General features: G+C 40.5%; 6 protein-coding genes across 6 annotated transcripts; 3 read left to right on the plus strand and 3 right to left on the minus strand.

Moving 5' to 3' along the window:
- Positions 1-2,766: 2,766 nt before the first annotated feature.
- On the minus strand, positions 2,767-5,264 carry LOC5504403 (F-box/LRR-repeat protein 7). The gene has a single exon (XM_001625272.3). It carries the CDS (start codon positions 5,245-5,247, stop codon positions 3,424-3,426), a length of 1,824 nt encoding a protein of 607 aa, XP_001625322.1. The 5' UTR covers positions 5,248-5,264; the 3' UTR covers positions 2,767-3,423.
- A 1,491-nt stretch (positions 5,265-6,755) lies between these two features.
- LOC116612107 lies at positions 6,756-10,688 on the plus strand. Its single transcript, XM_048734441.1, has 5 exons — positions 6,756-7,565; positions 8,673-8,759; positions 8,850-8,911; positions 9,834-9,974; positions 10,477-10,688. Exons 1-4 carry the CDS (start codon positions 7,035-7,037, stop codon positions 9,952-9,954), a joined length of 801 nt encoding a protein of 266 aa, XP_048590398.1. The 5' UTR covers positions 6,756-7,034; the 3' UTR covers positions 9,955-9,974; positions 10,477-10,688.
- LOC5504412 (SET domain-containing protein 4) lies at positions 10,572-12,338 on the minus strand. The gene is made up of 2 exons (XM_001625273.3): positions 11,556-12,338; positions 10,572-11,413 (listed from the first exon to the last, which is right to left on the minus strand). The coding sequence occupies exons 1-2, from the start codon at positions 12,336-12,338 to the stop codon at positions 10,853-10,855; spliced, it is 1,344 nt and encodes a 447-aa protein (XP_001625323.1). The 3' UTR covers positions 10,572-10,852.
- A 178-nt stretch (positions 12,339-12,516) lies between these two features.
- Positions 12,517-14,309, plus strand: LOC5504413 (major facilitator superfamily domain-containing protein 6). Its single transcript, XM_001625257.3, has one exon. It carries the CDS (start codon positions 12,520-12,522, stop codon positions 13,960-13,962), a length of 1,443 nt encoding a protein of 480 aa, XP_001625307.1. The 5' UTR covers positions 12,517-12,519; the 3' UTR covers positions 13,963-14,309.
- Positions 14,310-14,700: 391 nt separating this feature from the next.
- Positions 14,701-16,762, minus strand: LOC116612108. Its single transcript, XM_032372725.2, has one exon. It carries the CDS (start codon positions 16,474-16,476, stop codon positions 15,532-15,534), a length of 945 nt encoding a protein of 314 aa, XP_032228616.1. The 5' UTR covers positions 16,477-16,762; the 3' UTR covers positions 14,701-15,531.
- A 1,110-nt stretch (positions 16,763-17,872) lies between these two features.
- On the plus strand, positions 17,873-19,362 carry LOC5504414. Its single transcript, XM_001625258.3, has one exon. The coding sequence runs from the start codon at positions 18,156-18,158 to the stop codon at positions 19,068-19,070; it is 915 nt and encodes a 304-aa protein (XP_001625308.1). The 5' UTR covers positions 17,873-18,155; the 3' UTR covers positions 19,071-19,362.
- The last annotated feature ends 422 nt before the right edge of the window (positions 19,363-19,784 follow it).

Genomic DNA, 19,784 nt, shown 5'->3' on the forward strand with positions numbered 1-19,784 from the left:
ATTGCTCTATTCCTGTCGGGTGACATTTTTTATGCGGCGACACAAACTGCCAAAGCGAGAGTTTTTGTTGTCCGACAAGTTCGCATTCTTCGGTGCGAGCGAGCCGTTGTACTCTCGTGTCACGACCACCAGGTTGACTTCTCGATATGGTATTTTGAACCCCGAGACACGAGCAGACGGGCTTTAACAGCCAATACAGAGAAGTATAGTCTCGTCAATAACTCTGTCGTTGTAAGGAATCTATCGAAGAGCGACGAAGGCATGTACCGATTTCAATACCATGACGCAATGAATCACGGAACATGTTTTGTTTATTTGCGTATCGTGGAGTGCAATAATGTATCTAGTTGTCCTGGAGGAAACGTTACTCTGAATTGTTCAGCGATGGCAACAATTGACACGAGGAAACTAAGTAATCCTGTCATGACAAGCGAGTGGTTTTACTACCGGGACCTCACACAACGACGAATTAAACGAGCTTTCAACGGAACTGTGCTCATGAGCGACAATAAATACACTCATCAAAGGATGTTTGCTACATTACACACAATAACAATTGTGAACGCTAAAGAATCTGATAGTGGGGTCTATGAATGCCATGTCACGGCAAATGGAAATAGGGCGGAGCGGAGTAAAGTGATTTTGAGAGTGGATGCGAACCGTAAGCGTTGTGTGAAGAGAGTTCCCATTAGCACTACCATGGCTAGCTTGACTAGCCCTTCTATGACTAGCTTGGTTTATCCCAATAAATCAGGCCAAACTATGGCGGTCCCGACTAGCGAAGGTTTGATGTATGGTAAAAACCTGTCCAGCCTCGGAATCCCCGCGAGACCTCTTACTAATGGAGCCACGGTATACCGGGCCAGCGCTATCGTATTCATGATCGCCATTATCGGACTTGTCTCGCAGATCGAATGAGAGGTGTAAGGTATTTAAGATGCAGGGGTCGACTCTGGGACCACTAGAGTGGTAATCTCCAAAACCTTATGGTATAAACAAAAAAAACATAGGCAATCTGCGGGTGGTCTGCGTAATCCGTCAGGAAAACAGAGAAATTAAACCTTGGAAAACAAGGTGGTTTTACTATGGCTTCAAGGTTTAGCCCTCTGTCGGAGCTAAAGAACGAAATAATAACTATTTCCCTCCAACATTAATTTGCTCTACCATCTGCCTGGTGATATCGACAACCGCAAAAAGAGCCATAATAAAGAACCGCCAAGCTATTCATGAAGCAGATGCTAAATGGTGTAATTTGTGTTGGCCCTTATTAATGACGCAAAATGCTATACTGATTTAAAAAAAAAATCAAAAATAAAAGAATTTACCACAAAAGTATATTAATGACCACCAAGGCAGAATTCAATTCAGACAGATACAATTTTATTGTATAAATTAAATAATAACAATAAAATTGTATATGTTCACAAATGTGGTCAGATGTAGAGAAGTATATCTATTTAAAAATTCATTTAATTTTAGCAACTCATGATCGCTTATTTTCTTTAAAGATTTTATGTGATCTATTTATTTCTTTTGTTGTTTTTTTTATTCGAGCTACTGTTATGTTATTTATTTTCAATGACAAACTTTTACTTTGCAATTCCACTTAAAATGTACTTTGCAGTTCCACTTTTACGGTTAAAATTTAATGTGGTATCAACTGAAGCTTAGCATAAACAAGTTTCTTTGAATCATACACCTATTTCAATAAGGGTTGTCAGTGTAAATTGCAAATGGCGATTGGCAAAGGGCAGTTCTACGACAGAAAGTAACCATGCGTCTCGAAGTATATGGATTAATCAAAACATCTATCCAAGTTACCAATGCTTGGCTCTGACATTGCTGGACTTTATTTAATTAACACCTTAAATTTTACGAATAATTAGTACCCATAAGCTATTTGCCAATCGCCATTTGCACTGACAACCTTTTGTGAAATAGGTGTATATATGACTTAAATATTGAGGTCTATGATAACCGATTTCTTTCTTATCCTAATTTTCTGCACTAGAGTTTGTAAACCTTACATTTACTATAAATATCTCCATAACCATCTGTTTCACGCTGGTGAAAACGTTTTTAATGGGACAGACATGCGATTTCTCTACCTTTACAATAAATATACTACCTAATTCATATAAAAATGCTATTATAGAATAGAATGGTTTTCATGAATCTTGAAATAGTGAAAGTCTAGTTCTCAAGCTGGCACAAAAAAGCACAAAGACATTAGAAAGTATTAGTTCTAAATGAGCATAAGTGTATTCAGAGTTTAAGAAAACCACTACTTGTAGATAAACCTTGTGCTAGAATACAGGTAAGGTTGTTTTACATTTCGAAGAGCTCTAAGAAATATCCCACCTTTCCATTTTGTAACTCTATATACTTGTTTTTGTCATCCCCATTCTTGCCATTCCACGCCATCATTTATGTTCAACATTTTCCTCCCTTCCAGATTATCTATCCACCTAACACCCCCCCCCCCCCCCCCCACCACCACCACCACCACCACCACCCACCCACCCCAGGTGCTTTGGTACGAATACCCACCTTCAACCGAAAACTCGATCAAGAAAAACAACCAGAGGAGCTGCATTCATAGAATCAGTGATTCAAAAGCTTAGAACAATGTCTTCTTTTAGATTGCACCTTTCCAAAAGCTTTGTAAATAAAATATGGATCTCAATATATTTCTCAATATATTATGTAGAAAAAAATATGTATAATTCGTAAAGTTATACATTAAAGGAAAAGTTTTGACATCACTGAAGTTTATTTTTCACCTTTATTGTTAGAATAAAATATAGGTATACCCATAAGTAACTTTCAGTGGTAGAACTGCCATTTGACATTTGCTGTTTTAACTGTGTTTTTTAATAGGTGTATACATAGAATTCTCTCAGTTCTCCTGGCACACACACATTTTTAGTGTAAATAATTTTGTCTGTGTTATCGTCTGTTTTATTGTAAATATGTGAGAAAGTGTAAAATGCAGGGCTATCTATAGTGATTTTCTATGCATTGGCTACGAAGTTAAAACTTCTAGATATTACACAAAGTGTGGTATCAGGTACTCTATCCCGTCCCGCAAAACACCCTGGCATGGGGAGCATTAGCTGTCAAGGCTAAAAGAGAAAAAGGCGTAAAGAGAAAAAAGCAAGGTGGGGTCCAGAGTATAATTTCACTGACCACAGATCAATCAAGTTCCAAATGGCATCCTTAGCTCTGGTAATAGGTCACTACTGTAGATCCATCTAGAAACTTTCTATTTCTAAATGCATGCAAAAATTCTTCTTAGCTACCAACAAAGGTGTCAACCATAGTTAAATTCATCTTGTCACATAAGCAGGGTGGTGTCCAGACCCCTCAGACCCTCACTCTGGGCATGTGTTTGCTATGATATATGGGACAACCCTGTGTGGCTTATAGGTTTAGTGATGATATATGTAGAACAAAACTCTGTGCAGACTTTCCGTTCCTTAAGGACCTTGCAACACGCTTGACAGAGAAAGCAGACCTTGTCTTCTTAACCAAGCCCTCAACATGACTAACACTCTCGCCACCTTGTGAAACCTCAAACAGTAGACTGACATTAAACTGCTTGAGATAAAGACAATTCTGAGAAATGAGAGCCACACAATCTGAAGTGACACCCCAACAACCAATCAAATCCAGGTAAGTCAGCAAAAGGCATTTCTTGGCCAAAAGCATCACAGAATCATCAGTGATGTGTGCACTTGACTGGGACCCTCTAAAGGACAAATCTACGTATTGGAGAAGCGGGCAATTGCAAGCAATATACTTTAGTCCTAAGTCGGTAACACGGTGGCATCCTGCGAGACTGATAAATTCCAGCTGGGTACACTCAGTGACAATATGCTTGACACAGTCATCGTTGATCTTGGTACAATATGAGAGATCTATGTGACTCATAGCAAGCTGTACCGAGTTGTCTTTTCTAAAGTCTAAGTCTTGTAAGTACGAGCAAACCTGCATATCAATGTACTTTAATTTGACACAGTTCTGTGCAATTCTGTTGAGGCTTGAGTGTGTTATTCGTAAGCACTCTGCAATCTCCAAGCATTCCAAGTCAGTACAACAAGTTGCAACAACAAGCATTGAGAGATCAGAGATAGCTAAACACCCACATACATTCAGATGTGCAAGAGACGGACAGTTTGATGCAATTGTCCCAATCCCAATATCAGTCACTCCCTGGCACCATTTCACATCAAGATGAGAGAGCTTCAAGCAATATGCTGCAACTTTCTGGATTGCAACATCTGTGATATTTCCAGTAGGTCTTGGAAGCTCACAGCCAGCTACACACAAATACCTCAGACCCCTGCAGTTTTGTGCAATCTTCTCAATAGCTATATCTGTGATGCACTGACAAGATCGCACATTTAGGTGCTCTAAGTTTGGGCAAAATTCTGAAACTGTTGCAATCCCAGCATCATTCACTCCAGCACAAAATGACACATCCAGCTCTTTAAGAGCATTGCAGTTATATGTGAATGCATTAAGAGTACTATTGGTTAAGTCATTGCAGCTTTTCAGGCTTAATGAGGTAATGCTCATATTCAGACAGTGACCATTCCTGCAATTATCAAACACTGTGTCGTCAAGAAGGGTAGCGTTCACACAATGGAAGGATTTTAAATTGGGGCAATTTACGAGGGCAGCTATCAGGTCTGTAGAGATCAAGAAACTGCACTCATAAGCATCGTCTTCCTCGTCCTTATGCAGGATCTCCAGGTGCTCAAATTGTGGGCATTGGCGAATCAATTCACTTAAAACTTCAGATGTAATACTAACTTCGTCGTGATATGAAAGCACCAGCTTTTTTATGCCAAAACAATTCGTGGCCAAGGCTCTCAGGCCGACATCGCTTATGTAACAATTTCTTACATTTAGGGTTCGTAAATGTGAGCACCTAGTTGCAATGACTTCTATGCATTGATCATTAACCAATGGACACGAGCTTATGTCCACTTCCCTCGCACCAGGACACCATGACAGAACTCGTGATAGGACGTCCACGTCCAGTCTGTCACAGCCAGGAAAACAGACGAACTTCCATAAGCTTGAATCCTTTGTAAGTTCATACCAGCTCTTGCACACAAGACGCAATCTAAATAGATTGTAGATCCTCTTGTTTGCTAACTCGTGAAAGATCTGAAGTAATACTGTCTCTGGCAGATCTTGGATATTAGTTTCCATGATTTGACAAAACGACGACGCCATTTTGAACGTTGCCTATGCGACCACTACAAGTTCCACCAAAGGTAGCCCACGTATTATTATGCGATTTGGTGAGATGCTGATAATTTTTCTTTTTCTTTTTTTTCTTTTTTTTTTTTTTTTCAACAAAGTGTAAATACTGTTACTTATCATAAAAATTTCGGAAACATTCGTTTCTCTTTTTATGTCCTCTCGGCCTTCGTGTGGGTGCACTTTCTGGGACAAGTAATCAAACCCATATTTTTTTTTAAAAAATTGGTATTCAAATACCATTAGGATTTCTAGAGACTTGGTTTTGGTCGATGAAATTTCCTCATTGAATATCAATAGTCATAGAACATAAGGATAAAATTGTAAACCTTGAAATCCAATATATTATGACGACTACTCTGTAACTATATATGGGTGTATCCAGGGGAAGCCATTTAGGGATTAGGAGAAATTATCAAAGTATTAATTTATTTAGGTTTGCTTTCTTTGCTTGATAATCGGGCGGTCGTCCTCGGAAACTCAATTATTTTACTGTCTCCCTCACTAGATTCATGAGGAAAGCGGGCAACATCTGATCGCGCGGGATAGGAAAAAGAAAATGCTGTTACTACAAAACCAAGAAAAAATCAGGTACTTACATAGGATCAGGGACCGATAGCTTGTGGTAGTAAATTCTAGCCCTTGCGAGCCCTTGCGTGTATGGACCGTGCGAGTAACCTCTTCAGGTTTATAGACATTCATCGATACTCTCGATGTAAACTTAAGACATGACTAAAGCTCCGGCCAAACGATAAAGATAATAGATGATAGTTGGCGGGTACCTAGCAAACATCAACTATCGTAGACTCTCTTAGTAAATGATAGTGGAAGAGAGTTGCATTGTCAGGGCGCGAGATGGTAGAGGACCTTCGTGTGAGGACACACCAGCGAGTTTTCGTAAAATGTTTTAAGAATAACTTTTTTTACGAATAACTTTTTTTTTATTCATCATCAACTATCATAAGAATTGGAATACATATAAACATGTTCAAACTACACGATAGTTGACGATAGTGCATGAAAATGATAGTTGCTGTTGGCCAAACGCCTGGCGAATTAGACATAATTGCATTCCGTCTGTCATAGTGTGCACAAACTTTTATCCGGGATAGTACTCTTTTATACGCATCGAGAGCCGTCTTCTGTCATCCTGTCAGTAGAAGTATAGATGGAGTTTAACACGCCGATTATCCAGAGACAATCGTTTAACTAAATTTTGAGTTAAACGCTTCGCACACAGGGGCGTCATCAATGATGAGTTTTCCGTGACTCTGCCAACACAGAAAGATGGAAATAGTTGTTTGTGTTGGAAACCTGAAAAGTAAACAAAAAGAACTTGATTTCAAAAACAAAACAGTCCTTAGTTTCACAACAAACGTTGTGACGATATAAACAAACTCGAATGAGCAAATATTGTCTAGTTCTAGTTCTCGGATAGTTCTCTCCCAATTAACGCCTGGTAGTAGTGACGTCCCGAATGGAACACGATAATTAATCACTCGTATTAGCCTGTGTGACGTGTGAGCGCGATTACACAATGTCTTCAGATACAGATACGCGCGCGCGTAAAAAGAGCATTCCAGTTGTTCTGATTGTTCACTCCGTAACCGCGTTTCACAGCCATAAACAAAACAGCCACAATTAAGCGGAAACTCGTATCTCAATCGTTTAACAGGCACCCCGATTTTTATATCAAAATTAGTTACCAAAAAGAGATGAAGTGTTTTAGAGACCAAGGAATGTAGTGTTGTATCGGGAGCATGGGTTGCAGTTCTGGTAAACCAAGACCGGTTGGCGACGCCGTAATCGAAGTTCCAACACCGAAAAAGAACAGCAACGAGCGGAGCACAAGTTCGGATCGATTGAGTCTGCATAAAAAAACACCTGTCCCAACAGCACGCCAGTGGACCAAACAGCAAGATCGCTCACCGCCGAGTCCTGTAGAGCGATTAGAGATCACAGCTCTCGACCCTCCACCAAAAAACACCCAGAACCAAAGACTCTTTAGCAGTAAACTGAGGCAACCTGACTCCAGAACACCACGGGCCTGGACCACTTCACGGAAAAAATCCTCGCCAGATAGAAATGGAAATTACGATAAGAGGATAAGCGAGGATGTCGCTAGCTTTGATTCCGATAGCGAATACGGGAAAGATGGGATTGATTTTATGTCAACTGAGGTTCAAAATACCGGCGAAATTCATAGGCGAGCATCGCTAGGACATGAATCTCACTTGAATGGTATTTTAAATGACAGTTCCTTTCCACATACTGTTTCAATTTCACGAAAGGTAAATAGACTATAACAGAGTTTTGATTACTACTAAATAAATACATACTGCTAAGTATCTGTAAAATGGCGGCGGCTGAATTGATAGTGTTTTTCTGATTTTATAAGTTTACTAAAAATCGAATAGCTCATTCATTTAGCAGTTTAGTGGGCCGAACAACATACAGGTGCTTTGTAGACTTGCACATTATCATTTGTTTCAGGAGAAGATAATTGGGATTTATGTTAACAAACGGGAAACTTTTCTATGTTAACAAATCCTTTGTAGATATGGAAAAATAAGTTATAAAAATGGCTAATATGTATATTTAACTCGAAAATAGGAAACTAGGCTGAAATGGAAAGTAAATATTAAAAAAATCGAGCGTTCTAAAAAACAAAAAGAGAAGATGAGTACTTACCATATAATATAATAATAATAATAATAATAATAATATTAATAATAATAATAATAATAATAATAATAATAATAATAATAATAATAATAATAATAATAATAATAATAATAATAATAATAATAATAATGGTTTATTAGCATTCCAACATGAGAGGCTCTTCTATGCTAATGAAACTAACTACACTAACTAACAATATAATAAATAATATACTATAAACTTGAAATTTTAAAATATAAATATACAAGAAAACATACATGTTCCTATTTAGCATTAAGTGTGGTTACTCTGGTCCTGGCTCTATTGCTGAAGTAGAGCTTAGCGCTCCGCTTAAACATATAGGTATACTCAAGCAAAAATAATTTCCGTTATTTTTAATATGCGTGCGATAACTTAATCCTTAAGAAGCGGTATTTTGGTTTTTATTCTAAATTTCATTTTATCTGTTATGGAAGTCCTAGGCAGTTTGCAGTTCTTGCCTTGTATACAGGTGTTCCAGTGTGCTTTATGTAGCGGTGTCTCAGTGTGTTAGCTCGTCAGCGTATGGGGGCATGGTTTGCTATTGTATAAGCGCTATATAGAATAGTGTGGTTTTAGTTGGTTTGATTGACTACGCGCTATTCCCAAACAAGACAAGGATGACATTTCTGGGTGATCGCGCAAGTACGATTTCATGTGTAATCTAATGCAATTGTATGTGTATTTTGTTACAGGCCGATGTACTAGATGAGACATTCGATCCGTATAAACTTATCGACGTGGATAAATTTAAAGCAGCGAACGTGCCCGCCCAGCGAAAGGTAGGCAACGGAAAACGGCGCGGGTTAATATAGTAGGCTTACATGAGCGTGACTTGACTTGACTAAACATTTATTTTATTTTCTTCAAAGGAAAAACAGACAAAAAACAATACAACTCTAGAAATCCCGACACAGAGCAGTGAAGTACGAGGGTAAGAAGTAAGAACCACAAGGGAAGGGAGGGTGAGAACCACAAGGGGAGGGAGGGTGAGAACCACAAGGGGAGGGAGGGTAAGGACCACAAGGGGAGGGAGGTTAAGAATCACAAAGGGAGGGAGGGTAAGAACCACAAGGGGAGTGAGGGTGAAAACCACTATGGGAGGGAGGGTAAGAACCACAAGGGGAGGGAGGATGAAAACCACTATGGGAGGGAGGGTAAGAACCACAAGGGGAGGGAGGGTAAGAACCACAAGGGGAGGGTGAAAACCACTATGGGAGGGAGGGTAAAAACCACAAGGGGAGGGAGGGTGAAAACCACTATGGGAGGGATGGTGGGAACCACAAGGGGAGGGAGGGTAAGAACCACAAAGGGAGGGAGGGTGAAAACCACTATGGGAAGGAGGATAAGAACCAAAAGGGGAGGGAGGGTAGGTACCACAAGGGGAGGGAGGGTGAGAGCCACTATGGGAGGGAAGGTGGGTAGTGGTTTGATAGGGAGGATAAGTAGTACTATGGGAGGGTGGGTAATGGTATGAGAGGGAGGGTAGGTACTAATATGGGAGGGAGGGTAATGGTATGAGAGGGAGGGTAGGTACTAATATGGGAGGGAGGGTAATGGTATGAGAGGGAGGGTAGGTACTAATATGGGAGGGAGGGTAATGGTATGAGAGGGAGGGTAGGTACTAATATGGGAGGGAGGGAGGGTAATGGTATGAGAGGGAGGGTAAGTACTACTGTGGGAGGGAGGGTGGGTAATGGTATGAGAGGGAGGGTAAATACTACCATGGGAGGGAGGGTACTATAGGAGGGAGGGCGTAACACTATGATTCCATAAGTACCACTTTTTCTACAAGTACAGATATCATAAAAAACACTGGATGTCATTTCTAAAGGTCAGAGTGTTTATGTTGTCAGACAGCACAAGCTAGGGGTTGCTACAGACAGCTTCACTGACTTCTATGATGACGAAGAGAAAGATTTAATGGCCAGCATAGAACAGGATTATATGCTTTCTCAGAATACATCTCTTCCTTGAGCAATCATGTGATTAGCAAGGTATACTTATGACTATGATGACTCATGATGATTGGCTGATGACAATGAGGGCAATTAATTACTATAAGCACAATATAATCAATATCTATCAGGACCATCAATAACTATGAAGGTCATAAATACAGATGTTTAAAAAACAATGTTTCATGCAAGCTTATGAAAATACTTTAATCTTAAAAGCAGTTTGCATTTTGTTAAAGAGTATACACTAATCATACAAGCTGGCATTTCAAACCTTCTGTACACATCCATGGTGACAGGCCTGGAGCCAGTGGGGGGGGGGGGGGCTAGGAAAAACCCCTGCACTCGACTGGAATTTCCACTCTAATTAAGGAAAATTAAGCACCACTACAAGGTAGGATGTGCCCACCCACCCCCCTCCCCCACCCCCCTCCCCCAACGAACCCCCTTCCCCCTCAAAATCCTGGCTACAGGCCTGGATGGTGGTATCAAACTGTACTTTTATTCTACTCCCCCTAACATCTTACCTTGTTTTTGTCAGATTTGGAGAAGCAAGTAAGATGATACATAATGCCAGCACTCAATAGAGTATTGTGAAATATCATTGATATATCAGGAGCAACAAGAAATCAATAATTTACAAGTAATAATATTTTAATATGACTTCATTGAATACTTACTTTGAATACATAGTTTTTCATTGTATTTTGGTCATGTGTATGATATAATTAAATAAACTTAAGCAGAAGCATATACTTTTGATTACTAAAATTTGTTGGTTGTTTAGTTTAAACAAAATCGTACTGGCTTTTAAAGGTATTTACCATACCTTCAAAAGAAGAGTAGAGCACTCCTCCATTTTTCCCACCACAAACGCAAACATTCCCCCATGGTATTCCCTTATAACATGGGTTCTATTATAAAAGCAATAAAGATTCTTTTAAAATATCTATCTGATCTTGTCTTAAATGGAGAGCTAGTCTGGAATTATCTGACGGATCTATATCCTGCAACCCACTGTTATATGTTACCAGGTCACTGAGTTCTCTCTGTAATAACAATCTAGCCCACATTTCTATCTTTCCTTTAAGTTTGTCAGGACACTTGTTACTCAAAATCATATCCCACTGACTCACAATCGCCTCTGGAAGAGCTAACACTCCAAGGAAAGTCCAGAGATTCCATGAAATACCCTCACTGCTAACGCAACTTAAATCTCTTGTAAGAGAATTCCTTTCGATTAGTTCTTCCTTTGCATTTGACAGAAAAGAGTTTGACATTCCAAGGTGAGAGAGAATGGTTGACCTGGTGAACCTGTAAGAATTGTGTACATTTCTGGGTAGCACAAAGCCGTATTCGAGAAATAGTCTGGTATTATCATGTGGTCCGTAGTTGATAAATACCTGAGTCCCTTTCTGATATTCTGTTATAACATTAATCTCATAATTCTTGGAGCTGCTGTTGAACCTGCCACACATCTGAAAATGAGATAATAACATATTCAATAAGAACTCAAATATTCTCATCATTAAAGCAGGGTGAGGGGAGGTACCAACAATCTGTTGTTGATTGTACATAGACACTGCCCTAGTGCTAAAAGCTGCAAATGCATGGCTTTACCTCAGCTTTGTCACAGTGGTTAAGAAGGTCTAACAATGGAGCTAGCGCACAGTTCCCATCAATAGGCTGGGCTCGTCTGTTGGGTTCATCATGGTAAACTGATCTTGTGTTCACAACACACCACGCCCACTTAAAACTTTCAAAATCCACTGTTCTCCAAAAGTTGCAGTCAAAATCTTGTAGAACATCATTATATGCTTTGGCAAATGACTTGTAGCTTTGTTTAATCTGGGTGACTTGCTCAAAAGCTTGCTCCCTGCATTGCTCTGGAAGTAGAAATAGTTCTTTCCTGGTGAAGTAGCATGGGGTGTTAAATGTGTCAGGTAATGTTCGAATGTAGGGAGCCCAAAACGACCCTTTCTCCAAATACTTCTCATACATCAAAAACAAAACCAATAAATAGTCATTTGAGCTCTTTGCTCCACCCTTCATTCGCTCGGCGACATAATTTCCAATTGCACTTTCTAAGACAGAGCTAGCGGTTATGAGGAGCCGCTCCGGGACGGAAATCACACATTCGCTTGAATGAATTCGCTCTATCGCTAGCATCCCACGGCCAGTGGAACTAAAAATCGCCGGTCTGATTTTCTTGAAAACCATTCCATTCCTCTTGGCCCATTTAAGAAGAGATATGTAATTTTCTTCCAACAAAACTTGTGGTTTGAGGTTTGAACCACTTATGTTCATTCTCTTTTGACGTAATCGCTTTCGTTGTGTTCGACCTGGTTTACCCATTCTCAAATTATTCGTGATAAATTCGTGATACGACACAAAGCCCGCCATCAGAGGCCCGCCATCTTGGATTAGACTAGTTCCAGTTTATTCCGATTAAAATACAGGAAACCCATTATTGCCTAGAGCCGAAAATGTGGGTTCCCTGTGTAGTAATAGGACAAAAACAACATGGCCGTCTAGTAACAAGTTGTGACATACGTTGGTCCGCATATTACGTCAAAGAAGCACGATGACCAGGCTTGTACGAGAACAACTACCGCTCCGAGAAATCCCTAACACATCTCTCCTGCACATTAACCCCCGGACGATGAAATACAAGCTGTTTTATTTCGCCTTCTTTTTCGGTTCCGCGACTATTAAGACCTTCCTCCCAGTCTACTTCAGGTTCGTGGGTCTGGGTGCCGTGCTGACGTCTGTGCTGACATCCGTCCGGCCTTTCACGAGGCTTGTTAGTTATCCCTTATTTAGTGGCATAGCGGACAAGACGGGAAAACGCAAATTGATCCTCATGGCTTCATTGATCGTCTCGGTATTGGCGTATTTCTCATTATCTTTCGTTATGATTGTTCAGCAAGTATCACATCAAGGGGCGTTCGCTTATCCCAACACGACTGCTTCTGACCTCAGCGAAAATACGATATTCTGGACGAGCTTACTTCTCGTAGGACTCGGCGATTTCTTCTCAGCCCCAGTGACCGTGATAATGAGTGGTACAATTATCTACTGGGAAGGCACGAGCGCCTTTGGCAAACAACGTGTGTTTGGCGCTTTGGGATTCGGTTTGGGCAGTTATCTCTCAGGGCTGGCTATAGATGAGACGTCTGGCTTCAACTATTTTCACCCATCGTCTCCACATGCTCTTCAAAGTGGCACTGAAAAACCAAACTATTTGACTGCATTTTTTATGTTCCTTGTGGTTAACGTATTTCTCATTATGTTGGTGAAGTTCCAGTTTGAGCTAAAGACTGAAAGGAGACCTAAATTTGTGGTAGGGCACCTGAGAATTCTGTTGCGCGAGAGTGCCGTGCTCTGTTTTCTTGGGTACATTTTTGTGATGGGTATATCCGGAGGGGTAATCATGCTATTTCTGTTCTGGTTTCTTGAGGATCTTGGTGCATCCCAAGCATTGCTTGGGCTTGCTAGTCTAGTCATGAGCCTTTCTGAGATCCCAGTTTTTCCTGCCGCCTCACACCTCATAAAGAGATATGGACATGTTGGTGTCCTCTTCTTATCGCTGACATGTTTTATTATCCGACTTGTTTGCTATACGTTTCTCCATGACCCGTGGTATGTGCTCCTCATTGAGCCATTGCATGGAATCACCCTGGCAATCATGTGGAGCACATGTGTCTCATTCGCAAGTGTTGTCTCGCCACCTGAAATCTACACCTCAATGGAAGGGGTCATAGCTGGAGTTCATTATGGACTTGGGTGGGGTTTGGGTGTGGTTATCGGGGGATGGTTTTACCATGCATACGGAGTGAGGAATCTATTCAGGTTTTGTTTGGGTCTGTGTTGCCTGTGCTTTCCATTGTTAGGTGTTGTCTATGTAAAAGTTAAAAGGGATAGCACTGGTAACGTAGTTAGATACAGGACACTAGATAGTTTGAGTCATGACCAAAGAATTGTAACTCAGGAGTACCAGCTGATTACAGGAAACACATACATCTAGTCCAGATAAAGTAGATAAAAGTAAGAATGGATAAATGCAAGGATGGATAAAAGCAAGGATGGTACAGCTTACAATGAGGTCATGGGGCATATAAAATAAAATCAAGGATGGTACAGCTTATGGGACACATCAGGATATAAAAGGGTGTTTATTAGCGATCTTTTTCTAATCACATTGCTAATTGAACTTTATATGATTATTTTGGGAATTATAACACATTGAGAGCTTGATATAACAAGTTCCTGCTGTATTTATCATGTTATGGTATGAATTGTGTGTTCATGATAATAGGATTCAACAGTATCTTTCGAGTGCATTAAATAAAAAGGTTCTGCTGTTTAAGCTGATTCGTGGCAGTTTGTGATCTTTTTGAGTGCCTGGAATAGAAACGTTCTGCAATGTATGGTAAGGGTTATGAACTCTTTCACAATAACATAGATTAGTGAAAATATAATAAGGGAGTGAGCACCTGGTATTTGATGCATAATTTTGATTTAGGGAAAGCTCATTTATTATCCTGAGGGGGGGGGGCTTGAGGATGCTATGGGGTGGCCTCGAGTAATTTTTGAGGTCTAAATGGGGGTGTCGAAAGTGTTTGGATTTTAAAAGGGGGGTCACTGATTCCTTTGGGTGTTTTCTCTACTATATAATTTGACGAAGTGTCTAATCAGACTTCTTGGTTTAACTTGTCTCGGTTTGGGGGCAGTTATTTGGCATGCACAATCCAGGAGTCCAAGATACGTATAAAGCCACGTGTTATCTATGCAATGCAAACCTGTATACATCTTTTCATGGTTTCCGCTATATAATGATATAAAATGCTTATGTTCCATATCTAAAATATAAACAAAACATTTTAATGCCATACGCGCTTATTCTCCATCATCAAAATCCTCGCTCATATCTGATTAGCTGTCTTCCTCGCTCTCTTTTGTTTCTCATGCTGCGTTTTTCTTGCAAGGAGAAGATCGAAAAGCCTTTTTGCTTCTTAGGAGTACATCTAGAATAAATAACATTAATTTATACATTAATAAATTCAAACATTCATTACATTAAATAATAGTTTAACTTCCATAAAGCGGTCAGCATCGGGACTTGTGCAAGTGACAGCTTCAAAGTGGTTGACCGGTCATTAAATGCTATCTAAAACATTCCAGTCGGAGGAAAACCTGGCAAAATGGAACTACAAACTGGGTGAGCTTCACCAGGTGACCTCTTAATAGAGGTCAGACACAAGTTGGCAAACAAGACCTTCTATATGGTAACTCTGCCTGCTTAATAGAGGTGACCGCTAAATAGGGGTCAAGTTTATAGTAAATGTGAGAGAGAACATTTTGGATTTAGTAAGGTTTTGATTGTACTTCCCTGTACTTCACCGTACAAAATTGGTTCAAAGATTTTACGATTGTACTTCACTGTACAAAATTGGTTCAAAGTCCTTACGATTGTACTTCACTGTACAAAATTGTTTCAAAGTCTTTAATATTTTGGTGTTTTGATCTATCGTTGCAAGAGGGGTGTGACACACTCGCTGCTATCATTTTGATTTATCTTGTTATAAGGGTCCTACTATTGTAAGAAAACCTCGTGTTGCGCATGCGCCATCAGCTTGGCGTGCTCAATTAGCGCTGACTTTGTACCCAGTCTCACTGGCTGTGCGTACGTGCTCACACAGGCCATACACACATACGGGAACTTAGAACCGTGCCAAGTCACATGGTGAAGTACTTGTTCTGATAATGTGCGAAACCGCTGTACGCATGTAGTCTCGGCAAAGCACGGTAATGGGCATAAGCTATACCGGAAGTGCAAGACATGGTCTTCACTGCGCCCGTCGAGAACGGAAGCGCTGCGGATTCCATTTACGCGACGCACATGCGCAGTGCGCATATGGTCGTCACGCTTGGCGACACTGCAAAATTTCAGACCAGCGGATGCACCGGAAGTACAGATGTCACACTTGCGTTGCTTGGCAATGTGCTCATCAAGCTCTACCTTGTTCAAAAAGCCGTTCCCTCTCTTGCTGCGCTCGCAGTGCGAATTATCGCAAAGAAGAAGGTGATTCATGCGGTCATGGCCTTCCTTTTCCGTGTCATCTTTGAAAATAATCTTACAGAGTTTGCAAACCGAATCAAAACAGTCCACGAATGAGACACTTCCAGTGTTCACAGTCGTGGCGTGAGTGATTTTTAGCAAAGCTATGAGTTCCGTTAAGCGTTTCTCGTGAGCGGACACCAAGTAGAGAGTGACGTTAGGTCTCGAGACGAGCTTTTTATCAACAGTGAGGGTCGACACTAAGGACACCCATGATGCATCTGGGCCATATGTACTCGACGGGTACTTGACGATGCACTCCATGTGGGAGATGTAGAGCGCTCCTTGGCAGTCTTTTTTGTGGAACACGTTTACGCGATTATGTTTCTGCGCATTCGAGGTCATAGTAAAGTTTTGAGCCTCTTTGAAAAAATTATCGCCTCCGTCTTCAAAATCAACGTAAAAGAGTTTGACAGACATCCTGTTGTTATAAAATGATTCTTCGGAAATAAACTAAAATCGCAAATTTATCAGAATTTCTCCTTTTGATACTTAGATTTCTTTGAAGTTATTGAGTGAAGTTCGAGTCGCTAGTCTGTTTGGTTATCAAGATTTGTTTAGTTTCCGTGTAGATTTTGCCTCAAACACTTGTGCGGTTATCCAATCATAGAGCAGAAAGTAGCGATAAAAAGCGACAGCTATTTGCACCTGGTCTTCTTGTGGCTTCGGACGTGTAACCATTTGCCTATTCAGGTGTCGGGCGCAATAATTGACTGGAAGCACAACCAACGAACGTGCACGAGATTTTGGTTTTCCGCCGTTTAGAGATCAAAAGGTGATGAAAACAGTAAAAAGGATTATTTTTTACGAACACAATTTCCAAAATTACTTTGTGAAAATCAAAGTTCTTAAAAAATCTGGTTGTGCGATATCGTTTTCAGGTGCATTTCTTAATTTAAACATGTTGGAATTAACGAATCAATGGTGGGTATTAATCTCTCTACATGCTTGTCTTTCTTCTATTTTTTTAGTGTAAATGTTTAGGCGGCATATGTCATTTGCAGCAAACAATCCGGCAATAAAGGTGGTTACGTGTTCACCCTATTTGACTCCGTCCTAAACCTTGTGTGGCCCCGTCCTACACCATGTGTGGCCCCGTCCTACACCCTGTGTGACTCCGTCCTACACCCTGTGTGGCCCCGTCCTACACCCTGTGTGACACGCCCTGTGTGACTCCGTCCTACACCCTGTGTGGCCCCGTCCTACACCCTGTGTGACACGCCCTGTGTGACTCCGTCCTACACCCTGTGTGGCCCCGTCCTACACCCTGTGTGGCCCCGTCCTACACCCTGTTTATAGTTGCTTGTGTGGCCCCGCCTTACAGCCGCTTAGTGTTTCATTCTGTAAATGGCGGACAAAAGCACCAAACTTGGCATAAAGAAAGCCAAGAGGATGCTTATTAATATTGAGACCGGTGAAGATTATTGGAAATGAAGTCCCACCTTTCATAATAAGAAAGATGTTATCAAAATGCTTTCGAAGTGCTCAAAAATTTAAGCATTACTTTTATTATCGATTTATAAAAAATAAAAGTCTCGATTAAAGTTTTTAAATAGTAATAGCTTCATGTTTTTTCCTCTGATTTTTTCCCTCAAAGAGCATAGATAATGTTTGAAAAATACTGATAGAAATTTCTACCGCCGTCAAATTATCATTTATTCCTAAAAAGAGGAGTAACATATTGTTCTTAAGTACGCCACATTGCGGCTCTTATTAGCATAACTGTAACCCGTCATAGTGTTTTACCTATTAGCATATCAACGTTGCTATATAGCTCCGTTGTTGTTATAGCAACGATAGAAAATCCTCAAATATGTTCACCTGCTTCATCAAAGGAAACATTACAGATTGCGGCACATCGCAGAAAAACGATAAATTCAACGGTGAAATCTTCGCTTGACGATGTCGAGATTTTAAACAGCAGACAATATTTTCACCCTGTCGGACAAAGTCGATTTTTACGCATTTTAAAGCCTATGTAAGCTCGCGCCGATGGCTTAGATTAAGAGACGGTGTCAAATGCAAGAATGGTATTCATTCGGTTGCATTGAAGTCGAGTTTAAGCATTAGAAATCATTAAAGCTCGAACCGATCGAGGGATGGCGGCAAATGGGAGAATGATATTTTTTATCGAATGGGATCGCGAATTTGTCAGCTTTATCAAAGGGGTGACCCTATCGCCATCGCTTCGAGGGCACATCATCGTTCATATTTTCTACCCGCAAGACATCAGTCAGTCACTTCTTCCAGTCTACAAACCGTGGTTATTCAAGCATCCAACGCCTAAAGAAACCAAGGGAAGCACGAGGGAACAGCTAGAGAATTACATAATAAAATATAAGTTTACTACTCAGGATAGCCGAGCAGACGGGTTGAGTGGCGAGCCACACGCATACGTGTTTACCAGAACTAACGAACTGAGCAAGGACATTATCGCGAGTACTTACAACAAAGGGATCAGCTTGAAAACAAACTTACAAAAAGAATGTACTTTGCTAGACTTTCTGGATTACAAATGCAAGGCCTGCATGATTGGATTTAAAGATAGAAAAGAGTTGCATTCGCATGATAAAGATTTCCACAGTTTATTGTGTTTCAATCCAGAATGTAAGCACTGCAAAAAGGAAAATTCATTTTCCACGGAAGAGGAACTTCGACTTCACCTTTCTAAACAAATGAAGTGTCAGTTTTGTCCAGGCAAAGTGTTCTGCTCCGAGACATTTCTTGAAAAACATTTGAAAAACTCTCACAAAAAGTGTTCATGTCCATGCGGCAAGTATTTCGGTAATAGACAGACTTATCTGGACCACTTCTTCTCCTACTACCCACCCCCTAAAGGGTTGTCTAGACCTAAACACAGGGATGGCGGCATGCCTTCAGCTAACGTCCATCCCAACAAAGTCAAACGAAAAGTGCAGATTGAAGAAGACAATGCGATCACTACTATGCGCTTGACCACTGCATCATCCTCTAGCACCATGTTTTCTATCGAAAGCCTTCCTGGTGACGGCTAACTCTAAGCCTAACTATGAGACTGAGAGAAATCCTTCTTGTTGACGCCTTACAAAGCCTAACTAGAAGATGGAGAGCATTAGAAAGTGATAGAGGTGCTGATCGGGAAATTCGAAAAATACTGTTAAAGATTTCTGCACACCAAAAATTGCTACCCTAGAAGCAAAAAAATATCCTCTAAAAACATAACGCAGATTTACTTGAAGTGTCATATTAAAAAATATAGTGTCGACGTACAAAATGTCAAAAGTGTATAGTTTGAAAGTCTGAAGTAATTAAATCATCTAGAAAACGCGGGTTTGTAACGCTTTATCTGTGAACCTCTAAAAATAACCATTTCTAATGGAAACCCCCTAACTTTTCTCAGATACCCCCTAAAAGTACCTAGGCTCGATGTTGACCCCCAAAAATAAGACAGGCAGCCAACACACAGACGATCATGGGGAGCAGCTCAGCTATAATAATGCTTATGATATACACTAGAGAATTTCTTTTTGCCTCGTTGATTGGTGAGTGAAGTCCACGTCAATCAGATAGTGCTGTCAAGGTGACCAGGGTAGCGCGCGTCGTTCTATACAATGGTTGTCCGCCTAGATAGACAATGCTATATGCCAACTTTCGCGATTTTGCGACTGACTTGATTTACTATTTACGGCCTTATTTCTTTTTTACCTTCCCATGAATGCTGTTTGTTGGGATTGTTTTTGTTTGATTTC

Source organism: Nematostella vectensis, chromosome 11, assembly GCF_932526225.1.
Source record: "Nematostella vectensis chromosome 11, jaNemVect1.1, whole genome shotgun sequence".
Taxonomy (NCBI): domain Eukaryota; kingdom Metazoa; phylum Cnidaria; class Anthozoa; order Actiniaria; family Edwardsiidae; genus Nematostella; species Nematostella vectensis.

What these genes read in the sequence shown, in the direction of transcription:
- LOC5504403 (XM_001625272.3), bottom strand. Translation starts at nt 5,247, where the DNA reads ATGGCGTCGTCGTTTTGTCAAATCATGGAAACTAATATCCAAGATCTG.
- LOC116612107 (XM_048734441.1), top strand. Translation starts at nt 7,035, where the DNA reads ATGGGTTGCAGTTCTGGTAAACCAAGACCGGTTGGCGACGCCGTAATC. An exon ending in CTGTTTCAATTTCACGAAAG is followed by an intron (nt 7,566 to 8,672) that starts GTAAATAGACTA and finishes ATTTTGTTACAG; the next exon opens with GCCGATGTACTAGATGAGAC. An exon ending in ACGTGCCCGCCCAGCGAAAG is followed by an intron (nt 8,760 to 8,849) that starts GTAGGCAACGGA and finishes TTTTCTTCAAAG; the next exon opens with GAAAAACAGACAAAAAACAA.
- LOC5504412 (XM_001625273.3), bottom strand. Translation starts at nt 12,338, where the DNA reads ATGGCGGGCTTTGTGTCGTATCACGAATTTATCACGAATAATTTGAGA. An exon ending in ACCACTGTGACAAAGCTGAG is followed by an intron (nt 11,414 to 11,555) that starts GTAAAGCCATGC and finishes TCTCATTTTCAG; the next exon opens with ATGTGTGGCAGGTTCAACAG.
- LOC5504413 (XM_001625257.3), top strand. Translation starts at nt 12,520, where the DNA reads ATGACCAGGCTTGTACGAGAACAACTACCGCTCCGAGAAATCCCTAAC.
- LOC116612108 (XM_032372725.2), bottom strand. Translation starts at nt 16,476, where the DNA reads ATGTCTGTCAAACTCTTTTACGTTGATTTTGAAGACGGAGGCGATAAT.
- LOC5504414 (XM_001625258.3), top strand. Translation starts at nt 18,156, where the DNA reads ATGGCGGCAAATGGGAGAATGATATTTTTTATCGAATGGGATCGCGAA.